Consider the following 19,085-nt stretch of genomic DNA (forward strand, 5'->3'; position numbering starts at 1 on the left):
ATATAGAGAATAGATAATTAATGCATGGTTTATTTCATTATTTGTTCTTTTTATATTTTACTTTTTAACCAATAATATATAAATATATATATGACATGCTGACAGCTGACAGGTCAAAACCCATAATAACTCAACTCAATTTACATTTTGGTGGTCCGGTCTCAAAACTGTTTGATATATATCCAAATCCCAACTCCCTAGATTGAAAACATTTTTCTAAAAGGAATCAGTGGCATTTTTTCTTTTTTAAATGAGTAAAAAAGTAAGGCTTCAGTTGATAGTTCTGAAAACTACGGTAGTGATGATATTTGAAAGCTAATGGTATTTTGATTTGCTTTCGCTGAAATAAAAAAGATGTAAACTGTCAATTGCCAATAAAATAACCGTTGGTCAAAAAGATTCAGTAAGGACGTATATAAACTTTTAAAAATGCATGTGAATCGATATAGTTGACATAGTTGGATCCTATTATCTACGACGAATTTGGCTGTATCTCAACTTCGTCGTTGACTTGAACTGTTTAATCCAAATGATTTACTGTTATTTATTTATTTACTTATATAAAATACCCAAAAGTAAACTAAAATAAACAAAAAGTAACAAGCTCGAAAGTGGAAAAAAATAATAACTTAACCCATATTAAGAGGTACACTTCAAACTATTTGATCAATTTTGATGTTTTATTTAGAACTCAAAACATGTTTAACCATAGAAATATTTTTTCGAAAATTAGTGACAAATGCAAAAAGAAAAAAATATGTATGTCGTTTATTATTAAAAAGAAATGTTCTTTTTAAACAAAATTCCAAAACACTATATAAAGAGCTTGTTTTTAGGTCATAATAGTGTACTACTTCGATTCTTTTTTATTTTATTTCATTATAATTCTTACTTCACGCATCCCTATTCTCTTGACTCTTCTAGTCTACTTTTCTTACATACTCGTCTAATCAGTTACCAATATACTTTTGAATTACATTTACTAGTTGTTGGGATGAGACATTAAGAGTTTTATAAGACCATGATATTTTTGATGTGGGTTTTGTGCCACGGACCCGAGTGTCGCCAGTTTGAAAAATTGGGTTGCAAGGGTTTGTCAAACGGAGTGTCGTGGTGAACAACACTTGGTCCGCAGATTTTACCAAAACACTTGAGTACGAAAAAAATAGCACTACAGTAAAATGATGAACAACATTTTATTTTTGTGTCATAGATATAAAAGAATTTGTTTATCCGTGTAAATATATGTGTGTTTATAAATTCTTCGAATCATCTCGAAGATTAGAATAAAGTAATTGTTTAAAGATTGGATTATTTTGTAAGCAAAAAACACAGTGCCGCTGACCTAAAGAGATACTGAGATCCAATGCATTATTTAACATTGCTTGTAGAATTATGTGTTCACATGTGGTTTAGTCATTAATTAGTAAGTAATCTTTAATTAGTTTTCTGAACTAATCATTAATATCCGTTGATACATTTTAAAATAATGGTCTAATTAATGGCATGTTTCACAGCTTGATTTCGATAGATATTGGCCAAGAAAGCTCAAAGCTCTATAGCTCTTTAGCAAATCACTGTTGATCTTCTCACACTCGGAACTATCGACTTTAAGAAACAGAGCAAGAAACAGAATCCGTTTGCAAATTCCTAACAAACACAGTTAAAACTCTAAAACAAGCATACTCTCCCCTAACCAGCTGATATTTCAGTCTACGACCTAAACTGACTAGAGCACACCTAAAAATACAAGACCAGTAATTAAAAACATATAGGAGTCCTAAATGAACTAATAAATAAGACTTCAACGTTGATATGAAAGGTTGTTGGGAGGTCCAACTGTAATAGAATAGTAGTAATACGAAAATTGTGTCAGATCTATAACTGAAAATATAAAATACTTAATGCAATATAATCACTTGATAGATCCACAAATCAATGATGTGCAATTATATAGGAATTTGGATCATTCATATTTGATTATTTCACGGGATCATAGCAGTTGACCTTTTGATTCCAGTCTATATCATCCATTGATTCTTCACATCCAAATAAGAAAAACGATTTATGTGCTTCAATTCCAAGCATTTTTTTTTCTTTCTTTTCTGAATTTTTATAATATTTAGTTATTTACTAAATAAAATAACAAAGATGGAAAGTTAAGGGGAATAAATGAAACATTCTTAGAATTTATTGGCAAGTTTATTTTTGTGTGTATTAACTTCAGTTGTAGATATTTCAGAACTCTCATCATGATTTTAGAGAATAATAAAGTTAACATAATTCAGGAAAATTATGTTGATTCTAGACGCTCTCTAGATGCCAGATTAGTTCTCTAAAGAGGAAAAGCTAGCTAAAACGTATACTTAAGAGCTGCTTGTGAAGACTAAATCTCTAGAAATTAAAGGCTAAAAGGTGACCTAAGTATCACTATCGATGACAACTTTGTTTTCCATTATCTTTAACTTTTTGTAACAACTTTAAAAAAAGTTTTTACTAATCTCACAACAGATCAAACCTGAAGCAAGAGTAGGTTTTATCAGAGAATTGTTCTGATATCAGTTAAAAAATCAATAAAGTTAATTTGCATTAAAACTATACATCTGAAATTTGTTAATGAGATTTGGTCTTTACTACTCGTGACGATCACACGAATATAACACTAATCAAATCCAAAATAGGTGAGTGTATATATGACGCTTGAGTTTTCACAACTTCATATATTCTTAATTTCAGACTTCCAAATCCATATATTTTTGACATACTCGACATGAACTGCATTATTTGGTACGACCACGTACTGATTATAGTTCAGGCTTGTACAATAACCAGGTAAATTGGTTCTCTAATTAATATCGGATAACTGATACGATTCATCTTTTTATGCCTCATCTTCACTAGTATTTTGTTTCTTACTTTGTCTGTCTCCTTCATCGGATGGTTGTCGTCTTTCTTGTTTTCTTCCTACCTCCGTTGGCAGCAAGACATCCTTTTTACTATCTCCGGACAGTACTTGATCAGATTCGCATTTCACTTCCTGCACAAATAAATTATTAATTAAAACACAAGCAATAATCTTGTTATTTTAATGTGAACGTTAATTATGCTTTTAACATATTGGATGATAGCTTAAGATGTTTGTAATCATACCGGAATTTTTCCAACAATCATATGAGCCTTGTAGAAAACATCTTTAACTTGGTTTTCATCACCCCAAGCCTCCTCAAACTTGGTCATTAAATCTTCATTTATAAGCTCTACACCTTTCTCCTTGGCCTTCATCGCGGGCTGCCACGATCTCAAGAACCCTATAAACCCTTTCAGCGAGAGTTTATGCGGAATGTTAAGAGTTATAGGCTCTCCTTCGGACCCCATCCCTATGCTCTCAAAAGGAAACGTCAACGTTTTATAACCTTCAAATGCCAAATTCATAACAGGAGTTCTAAAAGGTAGAGTAGAGTCCACAAGGCGCTTCATTATGGGATCGACCTCAGGCGAGATAATGATATCGTTGTATACCCAAACGGCAATTAGACCTCCGTCTTTGCGAAGAACACGTTTTGCTACATTGAAAAATGTGGTGATGTCGAAAAAATGGACAGCTTGTGCAGCAACTATGAGATCAACAGAGTTTCTCCCCCGATTAGAGCCACCATCTCATCTTCTGACATCGTTATTGGAGTGTGATGGTAACTGATTCTTGAGTGTTTGATTGCTCGTTTGAGTTGTGCTTCGTTTATATCGGTAGCCACAACATTCTCGTAATGCTCCACAAGCTGTAAAGATATATATATATAGATAGTTCTTGGTATCGTCAAGACTACAGTATGTATTTATAATATGATGAACAAGATTCTATTTTTGTTATATTATATACGTACTACTGTACTAGACTACTAGTATATGCTGATTATGCTATATATATATATTATATATATATATATGATTTATCCACGTGGTCTCATATATGGTTGATGAATATTTTATGAATCTAGTGAGAAAGTACCAACATAATTGACATGGGTCGACAAAAGAGTCCTCCTAAGTGTACATTTTGTTGCTGGCATGGGCTTATTACTTATTAGCATAATCGCCGTATCACAAATCATACTAATTTGGTCTTACAAGTATATAAGAAGGTTTTAGATTTTCGAAGATCTCAAAAGATAAGAATTAGAAAGTTGATAATTACCCCAATAGCAGCCTGACCGTTACCAGTTCCGACATCCCAAGCAAACTTGTGGTCCTTTGTCCGTGCGGCAATCTTCTTGTACCAATCGATGGGATATCTAGGCCTTGCGTCGAGATAAGCTTTAGCCTCGTTCTCTGATAAGGCAGCCATTTTCCTCTTACTCTTCTCCTCTCTTCTTGTTTCCTTGCTTTGTTTTTTTATATACAACTCTCTAGTTTTGTGTACTCACTCTTGTTTGTATTAATATATTATGAAAAAAAAGTTGAACGAAGTCCAACTTGACGAGAGGTAAAAAGTTTCATTATGATAAGTCCTTCCAAAGGAAGCCGTGATCTTTAAGGACTTCTCTGTTTTAATATATGTTTTGGTTAAACAAGACAAAACAGTGTCAGTATATAAGTAAAACATGTGACGTTCCATGAAATGATAGAGGGAAAAAAAAGATTTCTGAAAAATCCATGATTTTTGGACTTTTTTACTCCTTTCCTTGTCTCAATCAAAATTTCTTGATTTCAATAACCTCTAAAATGATTTGTTGGAAAGAAAAAAAAAACAAATCTTAGTAATTTTTTGGCAATACGTCCTTTTACACTCAAGAACAATCAAAGTTACAGTAAAATTTAATGGACTAGTATGATTTGTGTTCTTCTCTCGTCAATGTCAAGGTCTCTCATCGATAATGATACAATCATACGATTCTTTTAGATGCAATTAGACACCTATTGAATACTACATTGGAAAGGAAAAAAGGACTAAAATCTCACTAAGTGACAACTGACAAACTATCAATACAAATAATCTCACTAAGTGAGGAACTATCAATTTCAAAATTTATCAAACAAACAAAATATATATATGGCTAGAAATAATTCGAGGAAACTGTGTTTTGTGAAAAAATAAATAAAAAATCTGGTTTCAACTCATAATGGGCTCGGTTATGGGCTTATCTATTGGGTTAGTTTTACGAAGATAAGTGAGGATATAAATGAGAATTATTAGATGAGAGTCTCTTAGTTTTTTTTTTTTTTTTTTCTCTCTTTCTTTCTTCACGAGAGCAGAGTATCGTTGCTCTGTTCTTGTATCTCTAACTCCGACGAGTTTGTTCTGAGGGTGGTGTGTGATTCCGAATCTACATCCGCTAAGTTCTGGTTCACCTTCGATCGCGTTTCTTGATCGCTTTTGAGTTGGAGTACGAGTCGTGAAATCATGAGTGAGATCGTGAGAGTTCAAGAGATCAGTTCCAAGTCTGAACACCTAAAGATAGCGTCCAAGAACTGCTTGAATCAGATTACTATCATATCTAATGTTTCTTCTTCTGATCGCTCGTTTCAGTCTAATGGAAGCTTCAAAGACTTCGTTTCTGTGTTATTGGCTCGACGTGACAGTTACCGTATAAGGAGGTTCTCTTTGAAGCTGCGGTCAATGGATTTTGATTCAGTTACGTACAATCTTGTCAATGATTGTGTACGCAATGTGTTGAATCGACGTGTTTTGGATCTTGAACTGGACGTAAATGTCAATGAAGGTTACGCACTGCCATCTGAAGTCTTCACTTGCAAGAAAGTTGCGAAATTGAGACTAGGGTCTGGTTTTGTTATTGAAAATATCCCTAAGAACGCTCTGCTTCCAGCTCTGAAGACCCTCCTTCTTGATAAAGTTCGGTTCAATGATACTAATGGTGATTGTGCGTTTACAAGGCTTATTTCTGCTAGCCCTGTGCTCGAGGAGTTAGTCATATACAGGAACGACAGTGAAGATTGGAAATGGTCTCGCATTGTGGTTAGCCAGATCCTTAAGAGACTTACTTTTCGAGGTGGAGGTTGGAGAGATCATAGTGGATGTAGTTTTGAGCCTATTAGCTTTGATACTCCGAGTCTTGAATACTTCGAATACTTTGATATTCTCCGAGATGAGTATCCAGTTGTTAATCTCAACTCACTTGTTGAAGCTAAGATAGAACTTTTTGTTTTTCTTGGTGGTGATCACTACGATGCTAGGAATCTGGTGAAGGCCTTAAAAAATGTTCGGATTCTGAGCGTTGGCGCTGTTGACACAATGCATGTAAGTTATCTCTATTGTTTGTCTTTAATATGTTACTGCAGCTTAACAACTAGAGTATCTAGCTAGGAGGAACCATTGAGATACGAAAATCATAATCTTGCTAGACATTAGAATGATTTGTTGAAGTTATGACTGACTAAAGTTGTCTGTTTAAACTCTGTTCCAGGTGTTTAATACCTTCAAAAAAAAAGTACCAGTGTTTGAAAACCTGAATCATTTATCAATTAGCACTGAATTAGCTTCTGTCTGTTGGGATGCTGTGCCAATTCTGCTTGAGAAATCTCCAAATCTGAAGACTCTCACCGTTGAGGTATGACCAAAGACACCCCCTAAAAGTATATATTGTTTCAACAAAAGAATCAAAAACTCTGACAAAATCTTCCTGTATTCTTTTTTTACAAGGCTTTGCATTACAATACTCAAGACCGTGGGGATGTGAGCTCTGTATGCAAATGCTTGGATGGCTATTATTTCCTATCGTCATGCCATATTAAGGTTCTAAAGATAACAAAGTTCAAGGGAGATATCGGAGAGATGGTGCAAATAAAGCATGTATTGGAGAAATTGCCGCGTCTTGAGCTGTTGGAACTTCATAGTCAGGCAAGCAGAAATGACTTAAAGCTGATGATCATGATGCGTCTCCTAATGCTTCCTAGAGCTTCGTCAAAATGTAAAGTCAAGGTCAAGTTTTCTTGATCAAACATCAGTTTGTTCCCCTCAACATGATCTTCCATATCTTCTGATAAGAGAAAACATGAGAACTGGGTTTGTTTAATTAGTGTCTTTCCTTGATAGAACAGCTTGACATTGTTTTGGCCATCTCTCTGACTCTCTCTGGTTGCTGTGTCGTTCCTAAAGCTACATCTTTCATTACTCATTTTGTGTTGCATGTTACTTATATACACAGTCAATATTTGACAATTTGGTGAATGGTATATGATATGCCTGATGTTATCTTCTGCTCTTATAACATTGTAGTTTGGATGACTTTATCAACATATTCAAAACGAGTAAAATCTCTGTATAGGCAACACAAACGACTCATTAACCACACTCTAAATGTTACAAAACTCAAACCATCACCCCAAAATAAAAGAAGAAAAAATGTAGACATTTACCTAGTAAATAATGTGCCGATAACCAAATCTTTATTTTTCACCTTGTAAATAATGAATTTGTTCATAAGACAAACAAAAAAATAATAAATAATAATGAGTTTGTTCAAAAAACATAATATGGCTTTTATTTCATTAAATATAATTATTCCAGTGAAAAGAAAAAAAACCGCGGATCCAGAACGTGGCCCGGGTTGACCACGTTCTCCACTTTTTCCCCAAATCTAAAACCCTAAATTCTCAATTGCCGTCGCTCTCGTCACACTCTCCGTTCACTCCACCAGCGAAAATCCCCGTTGAAATTTCTGTGCTTACAATGGAGTTTTCCTTACAAGACGACGATTTTGGAGGAGATTATTCCGCTGCTGCAAATGCCTCCAGGGCTTCAGGTCGGTCTCCACATTAATTGATTCCTCACGATTTTTTTTTTTTTGTGGTTAGATTGGAGTTGAGGTTTTTCTCATTGTTTTCTATCTGTATCATTCAGGTAATAAAAGAAGCTTCGGTGATCTTGAAGACGATGAAGATGATATCTTCGGATCAAAAAAGGTCGGCTTTTTTTCAAATTTTTTACATTTATCAGAAGTTCAGTTTTTGCTCATCTGCTTGATCAATGTTGAAATTATCGCTATTTAGGGTCGAACTAAAGTGGAGGAAGCTGCACCTGGTGTTGCTACTGGGATGATTTTGTCACTCCGAGAGAGGTTTTTTTTCCTTCAAATCTTTGTGTGCAAAGCTTATGAATTTTTTATGTATAGTCCTAACCTTGTTCTATCCTCTTCTCTTTGCCAGTCTTCAGAATTGTAAAGATGATCTTGCTTCATGTCAAGTATTGTTACTATTCTCTTCTCTATTTCACTTTATACTATTGCTGCTGTTTACAATTGCATCTTTTTTTTTATGTATCTAACTATATGTTTTTTGTTAGAATGAGCTTGAATCAGCCAAGACAGAGATTCAGAAGTGGAAATCAGCGTTTCAGAACGAGTCCTTTGTTCCTGCTGGAAAATCTCCTGGTTAGCCTCTCCATTACAATGTTGGTTTGCGTATTTGTTTATGTAATGCTAATTATTGATTACTCAAAATGATTCTGTTTGACTTCAGAACCTAGATTTCTGATTGACTATATTCAAAACCTAAAATCGTCTGAGAGATCTTGGAAAGAACAGGTTGGCATTTGAGTAATAGGTTGTGTATTTATCAATATGAAGGTCTTGGATTTTTTCAGATATGGTTTGATGGGTTATTTCTCTTTTCAGTTAGAAATTGCAAAAAGAAAAGAAGCTTCTTGCATTGTACAATATGCAAAACGGGAACAGGAAATGGCAGAGTTGAAGGTATTTCTCTAAGAACTCATCGCCTAAATGATATCCTCGTTGCCTTTCATATGTTTTCTTGAACATTACATAAAAAATGTCTTCTTTGATTTGTAATTTTAGTCAGCTATACGCGATTTGAAATCTCAACTCAAGCCAGCGTCAATGCAGGTACGCCTCTCCACATGTTTTCATTCTGAAATAAGTTACATAATTATGGCAACAAAGTAAACCATGAAAATTAGTTGTTGAAGAAACTTTAACTTCTAGGTATAGGCCTCTTCTTTTTATGTCATAGTGTTCCTTTGAAATTTTTCATCCTCGACCTTGATTCATGTAGAGGAAAAAATCTCCTTGTCCTGTACTTTCTCTGGTCTGAATATGATGATATGCCTGATGTTCCTTGTAATCCTATTCCTAGTCTGAGATATATGGCTATAATGTCAAATCACATTAGTCATCTAGCAGCTCTAAATGATCAGATAGGAGTGTACTTAAAATATTATTGACTTAACTTTGTAGGCGAGGAGGTTGTTGCTGGATCCAGCAATTCATGAAGAATTTTCACGCCTGAAGGTTAGCACCTACTCTTTTTCTATTTGGCGTTAGACTACCCTATCATAAGTATGTAATTGTGGTAATATATTTTTAGATAATCCAAACTTGTTGCTACTAGACTAAATTCTTCTTGAGTTATGAATGGCCTGAAACAAGATTACTTAATAACTTATACCTGATGCTGTCTTCATTTAGAGAATACTGGTATAAAATAAGTTTGTTTGACTTTCTCTTAGGTCACGAGTACAGTTGCGGATGAAATCTCCTAACATTTTTTCTTATAATTGTTGCAAACTTGAAATGAAGAATGAGTAAATGAAGCTTGACCTCAAATATCTGGTTAATGCAGAATCTAGTTGGGGAAAAAGACAAGAAGATAAAGGAACTCCAGGATGAGAATGCAGCACTTGCTTTTACTACTCAAGGCAAGATGGGAAAAATGCTTATGGCAAAATGCAAAACCCTGCAAGAGGAAAACGAGGAGATTGGGCACCAAGCTGCTGAAGGAAAGGTATAAGCTTGTTCTACTCTCAGTCTTTACTCTGGAATTGTTCGGATTATAGAAGCAATAGTCAGTCGTCTTCATCTATAAAACATGATTTCCTGAAAAGGGTAAGACAATTGATATTTCCCTATGTTCATGTTGTATTTACAGATTCATGAACTAGCAATGAAGCTTACACTGCAGAAGTCTCAAAACGCAGAGCTTAGAAGTCAATTTGAAGGTAAAGTCATATGTTGATGTTAGATTTAGCAAAAGATTCTTCTACAGATAGAATTTCGAATTGAGGTTTTTGTGGATTGCAGGACTGTTCAAACACATGGATGAATTAACAAACGATGTTGAGAGATCAAACGAAACGGTAATTTATCCTCTGTCTTTATCCTATTACGAGTTTTTTCTTAATACGGGAGATTGATTATGGTTTTTTGTCGGAAATGGGACTTTAATGAATCTCTCAGGTGATAATATTGCAAGAGAAATTGGAAGAGAAAGAGAAGGAGATAGAGAGAGTAAAGAAAGGTATGGAAATTGTTGTGCCTGATGTTGTAGTAGGTGACGACAAGAATGATGAAGTTGTTGAAATTGATGAAGATGCCAAAGAAATTGATGGTGGAGAATAGAATATTAGCTTATCAAACAGATGTTTTGTACATTTTGAAAGTTTTAAAATCACATTTTAATTTCATTTTATATCTCTGCATCTGTTATTGTTTCAGTGCTAATTCTTCATCCTCTTCGTATCTTTTTCTTTACAAGTTTCCTCCTCCAAAACCATTGATCAGATAAGTCTAAATTTTGGGGGACAAAAGTGTAATAGTAAATAAATTGGAGTACTCAAATCGAATACTGATAAATAAAAGTAACATTTATTACACTTTTTCCCCCAAAAGATAAATAAATCACAACTTTAGGTCAATTAAGTTGCAGTTGTCACGAACGAATTCAAAATCCGAAGGAGCGGGAAAATACAGAGTGACGTGTCACAATCCATCATCATCTCCATTAATCAGATCAAAATAATAGGGTTCATCACAAAAATCCAGAAACCGTCACAGTTCAAATTTTTTCAAAAAAAAAATCTCGAAAAAAATGGAGAAGTACGAGAAGCTAGAGAAGGTCGGAGAAGGAACATACGGCAAAGTCTACAAAGCGATGGAGAAAGGAACTGGTAAGCTCGTAGCTCTGAAGAAGACTCGTCTCGAGATGGACGAAGAAGGTATCCCACCAACCGCGCTTCGTGAGATCTCTCTTCTCCAGATGTTATCTACATCGATCTACGTTGTTCGATTGCTCTGCGTCGAACACGTTCATCAGCCTTCAACCAAATCGCAATCCCCCAAATCCAATCTCTATCTCGTTTTCGAGTATCTCGACACTGATCTTAAGAAATTCATCGATTCGTATCGGAAAGGACCTAATCCTAAGCCGCTTGAGCCTTTTCTGATTCAGAAGTTGATGTTTCAGCTTTGTAAAGGAGTCGCGCATTGTCATAGCCACGGTGTGCTTCACCGTGATTTGAAACCGCAGAATCTTCTTCTTGTGAAAGATAAAGAGCTTCTTAAGATTGCTGATTTGGGTCTTGGTCGTGCTTTTACTGTTCCTCTTAAGTCGTATACGCATGAGATTGTTACTCTTTGGTATAGAGCTCCTGAAGTTCTTCTTGGATCCACTCATTATTCAACTGCTGTTGACATGTGGTCTGTTGGTTGTATCTTTGGTTAGTCTCACTGATGATGTTTTTTTGCTGTTCTCTGAATTCGTCTCTCTGCGTTGTGATTTTTGTATTTATGTTTGTTTTTTTGCTATCTTTGAATTTGTATTAGCTGAGATGGTTAGGAGGCAAGCTCTCTTCCCTGGTGATTCTGAGTTTCAGCAGTTGCTTCATATCTTCAGGTATTTTGAGTTTACCTTCAATTGGCTATTTTGGTTTTGTCCAGTGTCAGTGTGAAATGCATCATTGAATGATGATATAGCTAGCTTACCAATTGAAAAACGGTTGATTCTATATAGTTCAGGTTTCATTGATCATAGTTCAGTGGATTTAAGGATTCAGTATTCTTGAATAGAAAAACTATGATCTTGTTAATGGTTCCTTGTTTGGTTCATGGAGGTTGCTAGGAACACCAACTGAGCAGCAATGGCCTGGTGTTTCCACTCTCCGTGACTGGCATGTTTACCCTAAGTGGGAGCCGCAAGACTTAACTCTTGCTGTTCCTTCTCTTTCACCTCATGGAGTTGATCTTCTCACGGTAATCCACTGCCTGATGACCATAGCATATGAATATTGTTGTTGCAGAGCAGCTCTAAGCTCCTCATCTCCTCTTCTTCTTATGCCTAAGCTGAACACTGCTTTATTCATTCTTTCTGATTGAGCTTTATGTTTGAACAAATGCAGAAATTGCTCAAGTACAATCCAGCCGAAAGAATCTCAGCAAAAACAGCACTTGATCACCCATATTTCGACAGCCTTGACAAGTCTCAGTTCTGAAGTGAAACACTCACATGTTCATTTGTGAATCTGTTGTCATCGTCTTGGTGAATGTTAAACATTTGTTTTATGTTGGTTTCCGACACATCAGTGTCTTCCTATGTTTGGATTAGAGATCTGTAGTCTTGCAGAAGAAACTGGTAATGCTTGTTTTCTCAAGTAAATGTAAAACACAATGGTGTGGTAGCAATGAAATGATTACTTAAAGATCGTTTATTCTTGTGTAATCATACAAATTTGATGCTCAGCATTCTGAAAATGTCAACTTTGAGAGTTAAAGTGAGACCTTCGAGCGAGGTGAAATAAAGGGTCTTTTATAGAATTGTCAAACCCAAATGTTACGTACAATGGTATTAGTGTACACGATTGGTATTCTGACACACACACTTGCCCACAAATGGTTTACAACACAAGTAGCTGCTCAAAGACACTAAGTTAAAAAGATTGATCGCTACACACAATTGAAGGAAACCAAATAATACAGTAGTCGTAGACGTAGCAGCTATCGATGATGACGTGAAGTGAAATCAATTGGACCACACATGAACAAGGCCGTGTCTGTTTCCTGTGTATATCTCATTGCGTTCCTCGTCATAGAAAAGAGCGGTTATGTCTTCTAAAGCTTCAGCTACCGCATTTCTTCTTTGCTTTGAGTTCTTCCCCGCACAACTGCTACTGCTCTCATCCTCTTTCGGAGGTCCACTGCTTGGTGTTATTTTAGCTAAGCATTTCCCAGTCAATATATTGCTAATATTGATTGATCCCGCTGCACCATCCCAAAAAAACACCATTAAACAATCTCCATCAATGGAATTTGTTAGATTATATAGGGTTATATATCTTGATGAGTTTATTCTACTTACCATTTCCTTCTATCCACTGATCTTCGGTATCTGCTTTGCAGTACGAGATGATCAGATCTTGATCACTTGTTATGTAGATATTATTTGTGTTACAGTCCGGATGCCATAGAAGATGGTCTTCAAAGGAAGTCACGAGCTCTCCGCGAAAATTCCAAACAGAAACGTTTCGATTCCTGAATGTCAGAAACAACTGGTTCTCATACAGAAATATGAATGCAGACGGTGTCATGAACTCAGCTCTACTAACTTCCATTAGCTCAGCATTTCTTACCTGAGTTTGCAAATCAGAAACCAATCTTTAGTATAAAAAAAATGTAAAACAAAAGCTTAAGATTTGATTGAATCAGACAAAAATCAACTCACGTCAAGAATTTGAAGATTCTCATTCTCTTGCTTAACAAGTAGTTTCTCATTAAATTGTTCAATGAAATCAACTTTCTTGTTTCGGTGAAGCAAATGATTGAAGGACTTGAGAACTGTGCCATCTTCTATTGACAGAATCTTCAGAGGAACATGACTGATAGCTCTCTTGAAGATCAATAACATTATCCCTGGACTGATGCAGGGAAACAAATGGGCAGTACAGTTAGAGAAGTTACAAGTCTTTCAATCCAAACTAGTGGACAGAACAGTAACGCAATCAGCTTGCTCAATATTTGCAAACATAAAACAGATGGAGGAAAGTTACCTGATCTTAATTTCCTGGACATTTTTATCTGATATCGAATATAGCATGGTATAGTTTTTCAGATCAAAAACCTTGTACACACTGCATGAAACAGCTATCGGGATCAGCGGATGAAACTTGTAGTCACAAAATATAGGTTGTTCAGACCAGAAAAGAACCTGTCCTGCGCAGAATAAGTCAGCACCTTTCCATTGACATCATCAAACTCAACAAAACCAGGCCACTTTAATGATTCAGACTCAAAAAGGGCAAACCCTGCATCGGGCTGACCTCTCAGAATATACCTAATAGTTGAAAATAACCAGAAACACACATAAGTTTGAATAACCCAGAAAGAACAATAGATTTGACTCACAATGGAAGACAACATACTCAATTCTAGTGGATCTGCATTTCAAAGAGCTGAAATTGTCTGAAGCATAAACCGAAACTGTGATGAGAGAATCATTGTTCTTGTTGTAGAACAAGCTCCTGATGACTTCATCTGGACTAACATTCAAAAAGCATATTCTTTTGTTCGTCTCTGCAAATGAAAATTAACAATCCAAAAGGTTAAACAACTAAACTTACAAAGACACAAAGCTGAATGAAGTAAGCGTACTCAAAGTTACGCAAATTATTACCTCTACTGAAAGCAGCGCAGACACCAGAATGGGCAAGGGCAAAGACAATGTCCCTTGCAGCAACAATCTCGATAACTTTTGTTCTTTTCATCAAAAACGGTAACGCAACTAAACAGTGTCCCTTTGGATCGTGTGTATCATATTGCTCCTGAAAAATCAAAAATCAAAATTAATTTAGCAAGAGAACAGCTTAATTAGTAAATTAATCAATGTCAATTAAGAGAATTTAAGTAAACAATGAGCAAACCAAGCATATTTCTAGGGTTTGGGAGGGAGATTCTCCAGAATCAGAGAAATTAGGGCAAAATCCCAAAGATTGAAAATTCAGAACATACCACGAGACGCATGTTGCGAAATCTTTCCTGGGCAGTACTAATAGAGAAAGCTCGATCCTTGCGAGATGAGATTTCTCTACGTTGAAGCTTCTTGACGCTGTTGACGAACCCATCGGGTCGAGACCTTTTCTTAGCCACAACTCTTCTTCCACTACAAGGTCTAGGGCTTGCTGTAATCCTTCTTCCTTCCATCTACTTCCTCCACTTCCTTCAAAGCCCTAATATTTTTACAGCAGGTTCCGATTTTTTTTTTTTTTTGGGAAACCCTAGAATGATGAGGAAGACAAGGCAAGAGCAGTTAAGAAGAAAGAAACCCTAAGCTTTAGGGGAGGAGAAGAGATGAAGAAGAAGCGAGAGTTGGGTATCTCCAGGAGGAAGACGAGAAGTGACGGCTACTACATGGGAGTGTGACGTAAGCAAGTTTTGAAGATTCAGATTTGGGATTCAATGTTTCAAAGCTCTTCTTCTTTGTTTCAAAAATCTCAATTTCGAGCATGAACCAGACGAAATCGAACCAATCTGAATTATTTTCGCGTAGATCGAAGACAAAAAAAGTTAAATTAAAAAAATTGAATATATTAAAACGTAGCGTTTTAAAGTCAAACAAAACAAAGTTGGAAGAAATTAGCTTTTATGGGCGTATTAAGGCCCAATATAACCTTAGAGAAGGACAATCCATTTATTTCACTTTTTACTTTTTCCTTCCAAAGATGAATATTATTGATCTTAAGAATGGTTATCCTCCAAATACAGTTGTTGAGAAAGCAATTCAAATACTCATGCATAACACTATCATAAGCTTGGGTCGAAATTTTTTTCACTTTTCTATATTTTAGAAAATTATCGAAAAATCTATTCAAAATTTTGGAACATTTTAGACACTTAACTTTTGAATCATGTGATTATAAAAATAAAACAGACGTCGCAAATTCACTGCAAAAAAAGTCAAATCATGAGACTCACCTTATTATTTTTATCAACTCCCTTCTTCCCAGTTCCCACACCTCAAGCTGAACTAATTAATGCAAATAGATCTTTGAAACAATATAAATATGGTCAATCTTTTGAAACAATGTACACGTACGAAAAGTCAAGCCAATTTTTCAGCAAAATTTTCAAACATGTGATTTAAAAAATTAACAGACGTGAGACGACACAAGTTCACTTATTACTAAAAGAACTCGATAAATAAAACAAATAATAAAGACATGATTATTATAATAAGCGAGCCAGATTAAACGCGGGCCAAACTCACAAAAGTCAGTCTCGTGTAAACGAAGAAATGGACCCAGAAAATGACACGGTGACTTATATCATTGAGTTTGTTTACGTAATAAACCCACACGATATTAGGCAAAAGCGACGGGTAACGCATTAAGCATGGTCTCTACTCTCTCTCTCTCTGTTACAAAGCCATGTGATGTGATGTATTAGTGATTTCAACCTGTAACCTCACCTTATTATTTTACTATCATTAATCTCCCTTCTTTCCCACCTCCACATAGCTGAAATAATAAATGCAAATGCAATTCTTTGAAACGAGATAAATATATATGGTCAATCAATACAAATTTTGTTTAATAAAAGTTCAACCAACAACCAATTTTTTTTTAAGAATAGCTGTTATACGTGGAGTGTAAACGGTCTTACGCTGTTTAAATGGCAATTAATATGGTTGACTGTATATTTTGTCCGTGTTTAAACTTTATTCCTTGTTAATCCAAATTCTAAGTTTTAGTTGAAAAAAATACTTAAAACTTACTATAAATACATTAGCTTTTGTTTGTGATTAACAATTACTTCATTACTTAGTATTCAACTATTGTTTTATTATTTTTACAATTCATATTTTATAAGTAACTGAAATTGCATAGAGAGCCTATAAGTAATAGTATATATGGGATAATTGTTGATTTGGACGTTTTGTAGGCCAAATCTTTCAAATAAGGTATTTTTATCCATGTTCTCAAAACGATGCATTTTTTTGTGAGGCTAAATAACGAAACTAACCCAAGTGAAAGAAGTATTTTTTGGTCAGGCTAAATGACGAAATTAATCCAAAGATTTTTGGGTTCGGGTATTTTGCCCAGGACTATAAAACACGGTAGACGGCGATGAGAAACATAAACAAATTAAGCAATCTGAAACTTTGACTGGAGAAATATTCAAAAAAATCTTTTAATATTTTCTCCTTAGATTCACCAAATACCAGTTTCTTTAGGGTTTAGTTTTCATCAATCGAAGTGAAGAATAAAAATATCAGAGATGGTGGAGGCAGTAACGTAAACGTCGGAACAATTATCTCACATCTCTTTCACTTGGGTTAGTTTTGTCAATTTTATTTTTGGCTCAACATCAACTATTTATTATCCAAATCAATACATCCAAATTAAAGGTAGATAACATTCACTTCCATAGAATTGGACCAAATGCAATGAATCGATCTAGTATCACCTTGAATCACTAGGCGGATCCAATGCTAACTAATCGAAAAACATTTTTTGGTTAGTTTCGTCATTTAGCCTCACCAAAAAATGCCTCATTTTGAGAACATGAATAAAAATACTTTTATTTGAAAGATTTGGCCCAAATAAACAATTATCCTATGTTTTTTTAAGAAGTTTTTTTTTATGAATTTAGAATGGTATAACAAATAGAATTTGGAGCCTAAAATTTTACCAAATTCTAAAACTTTGAAGCAAGTTATACACACCAACAAAAAAAAGAAGTATCTTATAAAAATGTAATTTCTTCCCAACTTATGAATAATCAAATCTCTATATATTTTCATCAATTATGTTTAAACGTTTTAAGTAATTGGAACCTTCTTAATTCTGATTATTTCATGGCATTTAGTCTATTCACTGCCAAAAAAGGCCTTAAAAATACTTTAGAATTTAGAAATACTCCCATTAAAAATCGTGGCAAATTTAGAAATATATTTTTAATCGAAAATATTTTTATTAAAAAAAAAAAAAAACGGATGTGTTATTTATATGAGTCGTGTCATAAAAATTAGTTACAGAAAAAAAAGGGTCTCACATTTAAGGAAAATAAAAACCTCTGACGAAAAAAAAGCGTAACAGAGAAGACGAAGACGAAGAAACAAGTATGAGTGGTGGTTCTGTTTCAATCAAACCCGATGATAAAAAGGAAGAGAAGCCAGCAGCTGCCATGTTACCACCTCCCAAACCAACCGCTTCTTCCATGGAAACGCAATCCGGTAAAAATAAATCGCGGCGGAAACGCAACTGCAAAATCTGCGTCTGTTTCAGTATCCTCCTCTTCCTCCTCATCGTTATAATCATAATCATCTTAGCTTTCACTCTCTTCAAACCAAAACGCCCAGTCACAACCATGGATTCCATCTCCGTCGAACGTCTCCGAGCTTCCGTCAACCCACTCCTCCTCAAAGTCTTCCTAAACCTAACGCTAAACGTCGATCTCTCGCTTAAAAATCCTAACCGAGTCGGGTTCAGCTACGATTCGTCCTCGGCGCTGCTTAACTACAGAGGCCAGCTGATCGGAGAAGCTCCACTCCCGGCGGACCGAATCGCGCCGCGGAAAACGCATATTTTGAATCTGACGCTGACGCTAATGGCGGATCGGTTGTTATCTGAGTCGGAGCTTTTGTCTGATGTCATGGCTGGCGTCATACCGCTCAACACGTTTGTTAAAGTCTCTGGTAAAGTAAGCGTTCTCAAAATCTTCAAGATTAAGGTTCAGTCGTCGTCTTCGTGTGATCTCATCGTCTCTGTTTCGGATCGTAATGTCACGAGTCAGAACTGTAAATATTCAACTAAGTTATAATTAAACAACAGATCTTGTAGATCTACAAAACTACTACACTTTTAGTCTTCTTGTTTTGTCTTTATTTTATTTTTGGGTATTTTGAATTTGGTACACTATTATTATGTATGTATTATTTGCTTTTAATCAATAGAGATTTGCGTTGCTTTTGCTTTTTTATTTTATTTTTAAAATTCTTGTTGAGATCTTATAATTGATTCAGCAAAATTAGTACTACGTTTTAGTCAATGGTGTCAACGTATACATGTAGCTATCTTTTTCAAAATTTTAAAGTTATATAAAGAAAAAGTCAGGTAAAGGATATCAAAAATCAGATGATTCTTAATTACTACAATCATATAATGTAGGCAGTTTGTAAGGAAGTAGTTGGCAGCTCAAGTCGCATTTAAAGCACTATCTTCTTTACTTTAGCTAGATCCATCTATATTTCCAACAAGTGTGGCTTGAAGCTCTCCAAATAATACAAGAAATAAAGATCCACACATATATTTTATAGTTTGTTGTCATGGCCAGGCGTATGCGTAAATCATC

The 19,085-nt window shown here is 35.1% G+C and overlaps 5 protein-coding genes and 1 pseudogene across 6 annotated transcripts; 4 read left to right on the forward strand and 2 right to left on the reverse strand.

Annotated features, from left to right (window-relative positions):
- Positions 1–2,705: 2,705 nt before the first annotated feature.
- LOC104791687 (uncharacterized) lies at positions 2,706–4,417 on the reverse strand (annotated as a pseudogene). Its single transcript, XR_015559249.1, has 3 exons — positions 4,193–4,417; positions 3,151–3,776; positions 2,706–3,037 (listed from the first exon to the last, which is right to left on the reverse strand). The product of XR_015559249.1 is annotated as an uncharacterized LOC104791687 (transcript).
- A 787-nt stretch (positions 4,418–5,204) lies between these two features.
- LOC104699117 (F-box protein At3g62430-like) lies at positions 5,205–7,188 on the forward strand. Its single transcript, XM_087455788.1, has 3 exons — positions 5,205–6,253; positions 6,420–6,563; positions 6,656–7,188. The coding sequence occupies exons 1-3, from the start codon at positions 5,399–5,401 to the stop codon at positions 6,947–6,949; spliced, it is 1,293 nt and encodes a 430-aa protein (XP_087311914.1). The 5' UTR covers positions 5,205–5,398; the 3' UTR covers positions 6,950–7,188.
- A 295-nt stretch (positions 7,189–7,483) lies between these two features.
- On the forward strand, positions 7,484–10,447 carry LOC104791688 (FKBP12-interacting protein of 37 kDa). Its single transcript, XM_010517632.2, has 13 exons — positions 7,484–7,757; positions 7,856–7,917; positions 8,005–8,072; positions 8,161–8,197; positions 8,297–8,384; positions 8,473–8,537; positions 8,628–8,705; positions 8,808–8,855; positions 9,207–9,260; positions 9,592–9,753; positions 9,898–9,967; positions 10,050–10,105; positions 10,206–10,447. Exons 1-13 carry the CDS (start codon positions 7,685–7,687, stop codon positions 10,365–10,367), a joined length of 1,023 nt encoding a protein of 340 aa, XP_010515934.2. The 5' UTR covers positions 7,484–7,684; the 3' UTR covers positions 10,368–10,447.
- A 223-nt stretch (positions 10,448–10,670) lies between these two features.
- Positions 10,671–12,451, forward strand: LOC104791689 (cyclin-dependent kinase B1-1). The gene is made up of 4 exons (XM_010517633.3): positions 10,671–11,464; positions 11,571–11,640; positions 11,858–11,996; positions 12,143–12,451. Exons 1-4 carry the CDS (start codon positions 10,837–10,839, stop codon positions 12,233–12,235), a joined length of 930 nt encoding a protein of 309 aa, XP_010515935.2. The 5' UTR covers positions 10,671–10,836; the 3' UTR covers positions 12,236–12,451.
- An 82-nt stretch (positions 12,452–12,533) lies between these two features.
- Positions 12,534–15,460, reverse strand: LOC104791690 (uncharacterized). Its single transcript, XM_010517634.3, has 8 exons — positions 14,745–15,460; positions 14,410–14,557; positions 14,159–14,309; positions 13,945–14,070; positions 13,787–13,867; positions 13,462–13,654; positions 13,099–13,369; positions 12,534–13,001 (listed from the first exon to the last, which is right to left on the reverse strand). The coding sequence occupies exons 1-8, from the start codon at positions 14,934–14,936 to the stop codon at positions 12,763–12,765; spliced, it is 1,401 nt and encodes a 466-aa protein (XP_010515936.1). The 5' UTR covers positions 14,937–15,460; the 3' UTR covers positions 12,534–12,762.
- A 2,227-nt stretch (positions 15,461–17,687) lies between these two features.
- Positions 17,688–18,708, forward strand: LOC104791691 (uncharacterized). The gene has a single exon (XM_010517635.2). It carries the CDS (start codon positions 17,856–17,858, stop codon positions 18,552–18,554), a length of 699 nt encoding a protein of 232 aa, XP_010515937.1. The 5' UTR covers positions 17,688–17,855; the 3' UTR covers positions 18,555–18,708.
- The last annotated feature ends 377 nt before the right edge of the window (positions 18,709–19,085 follow it).

Source organism: Camelina sativa, chromosome 6 (genome assembly GCF_030686135.1).
Source record: "Camelina sativa cultivar CO46 ecotype springtype chromosome 6, ASM3068613v1".
Taxonomy (NCBI): Eukaryota; Viridiplantae; Streptophyta; class Magnoliopsida; order Brassicales; family Brassicaceae; genus Camelina; species Camelina sativa.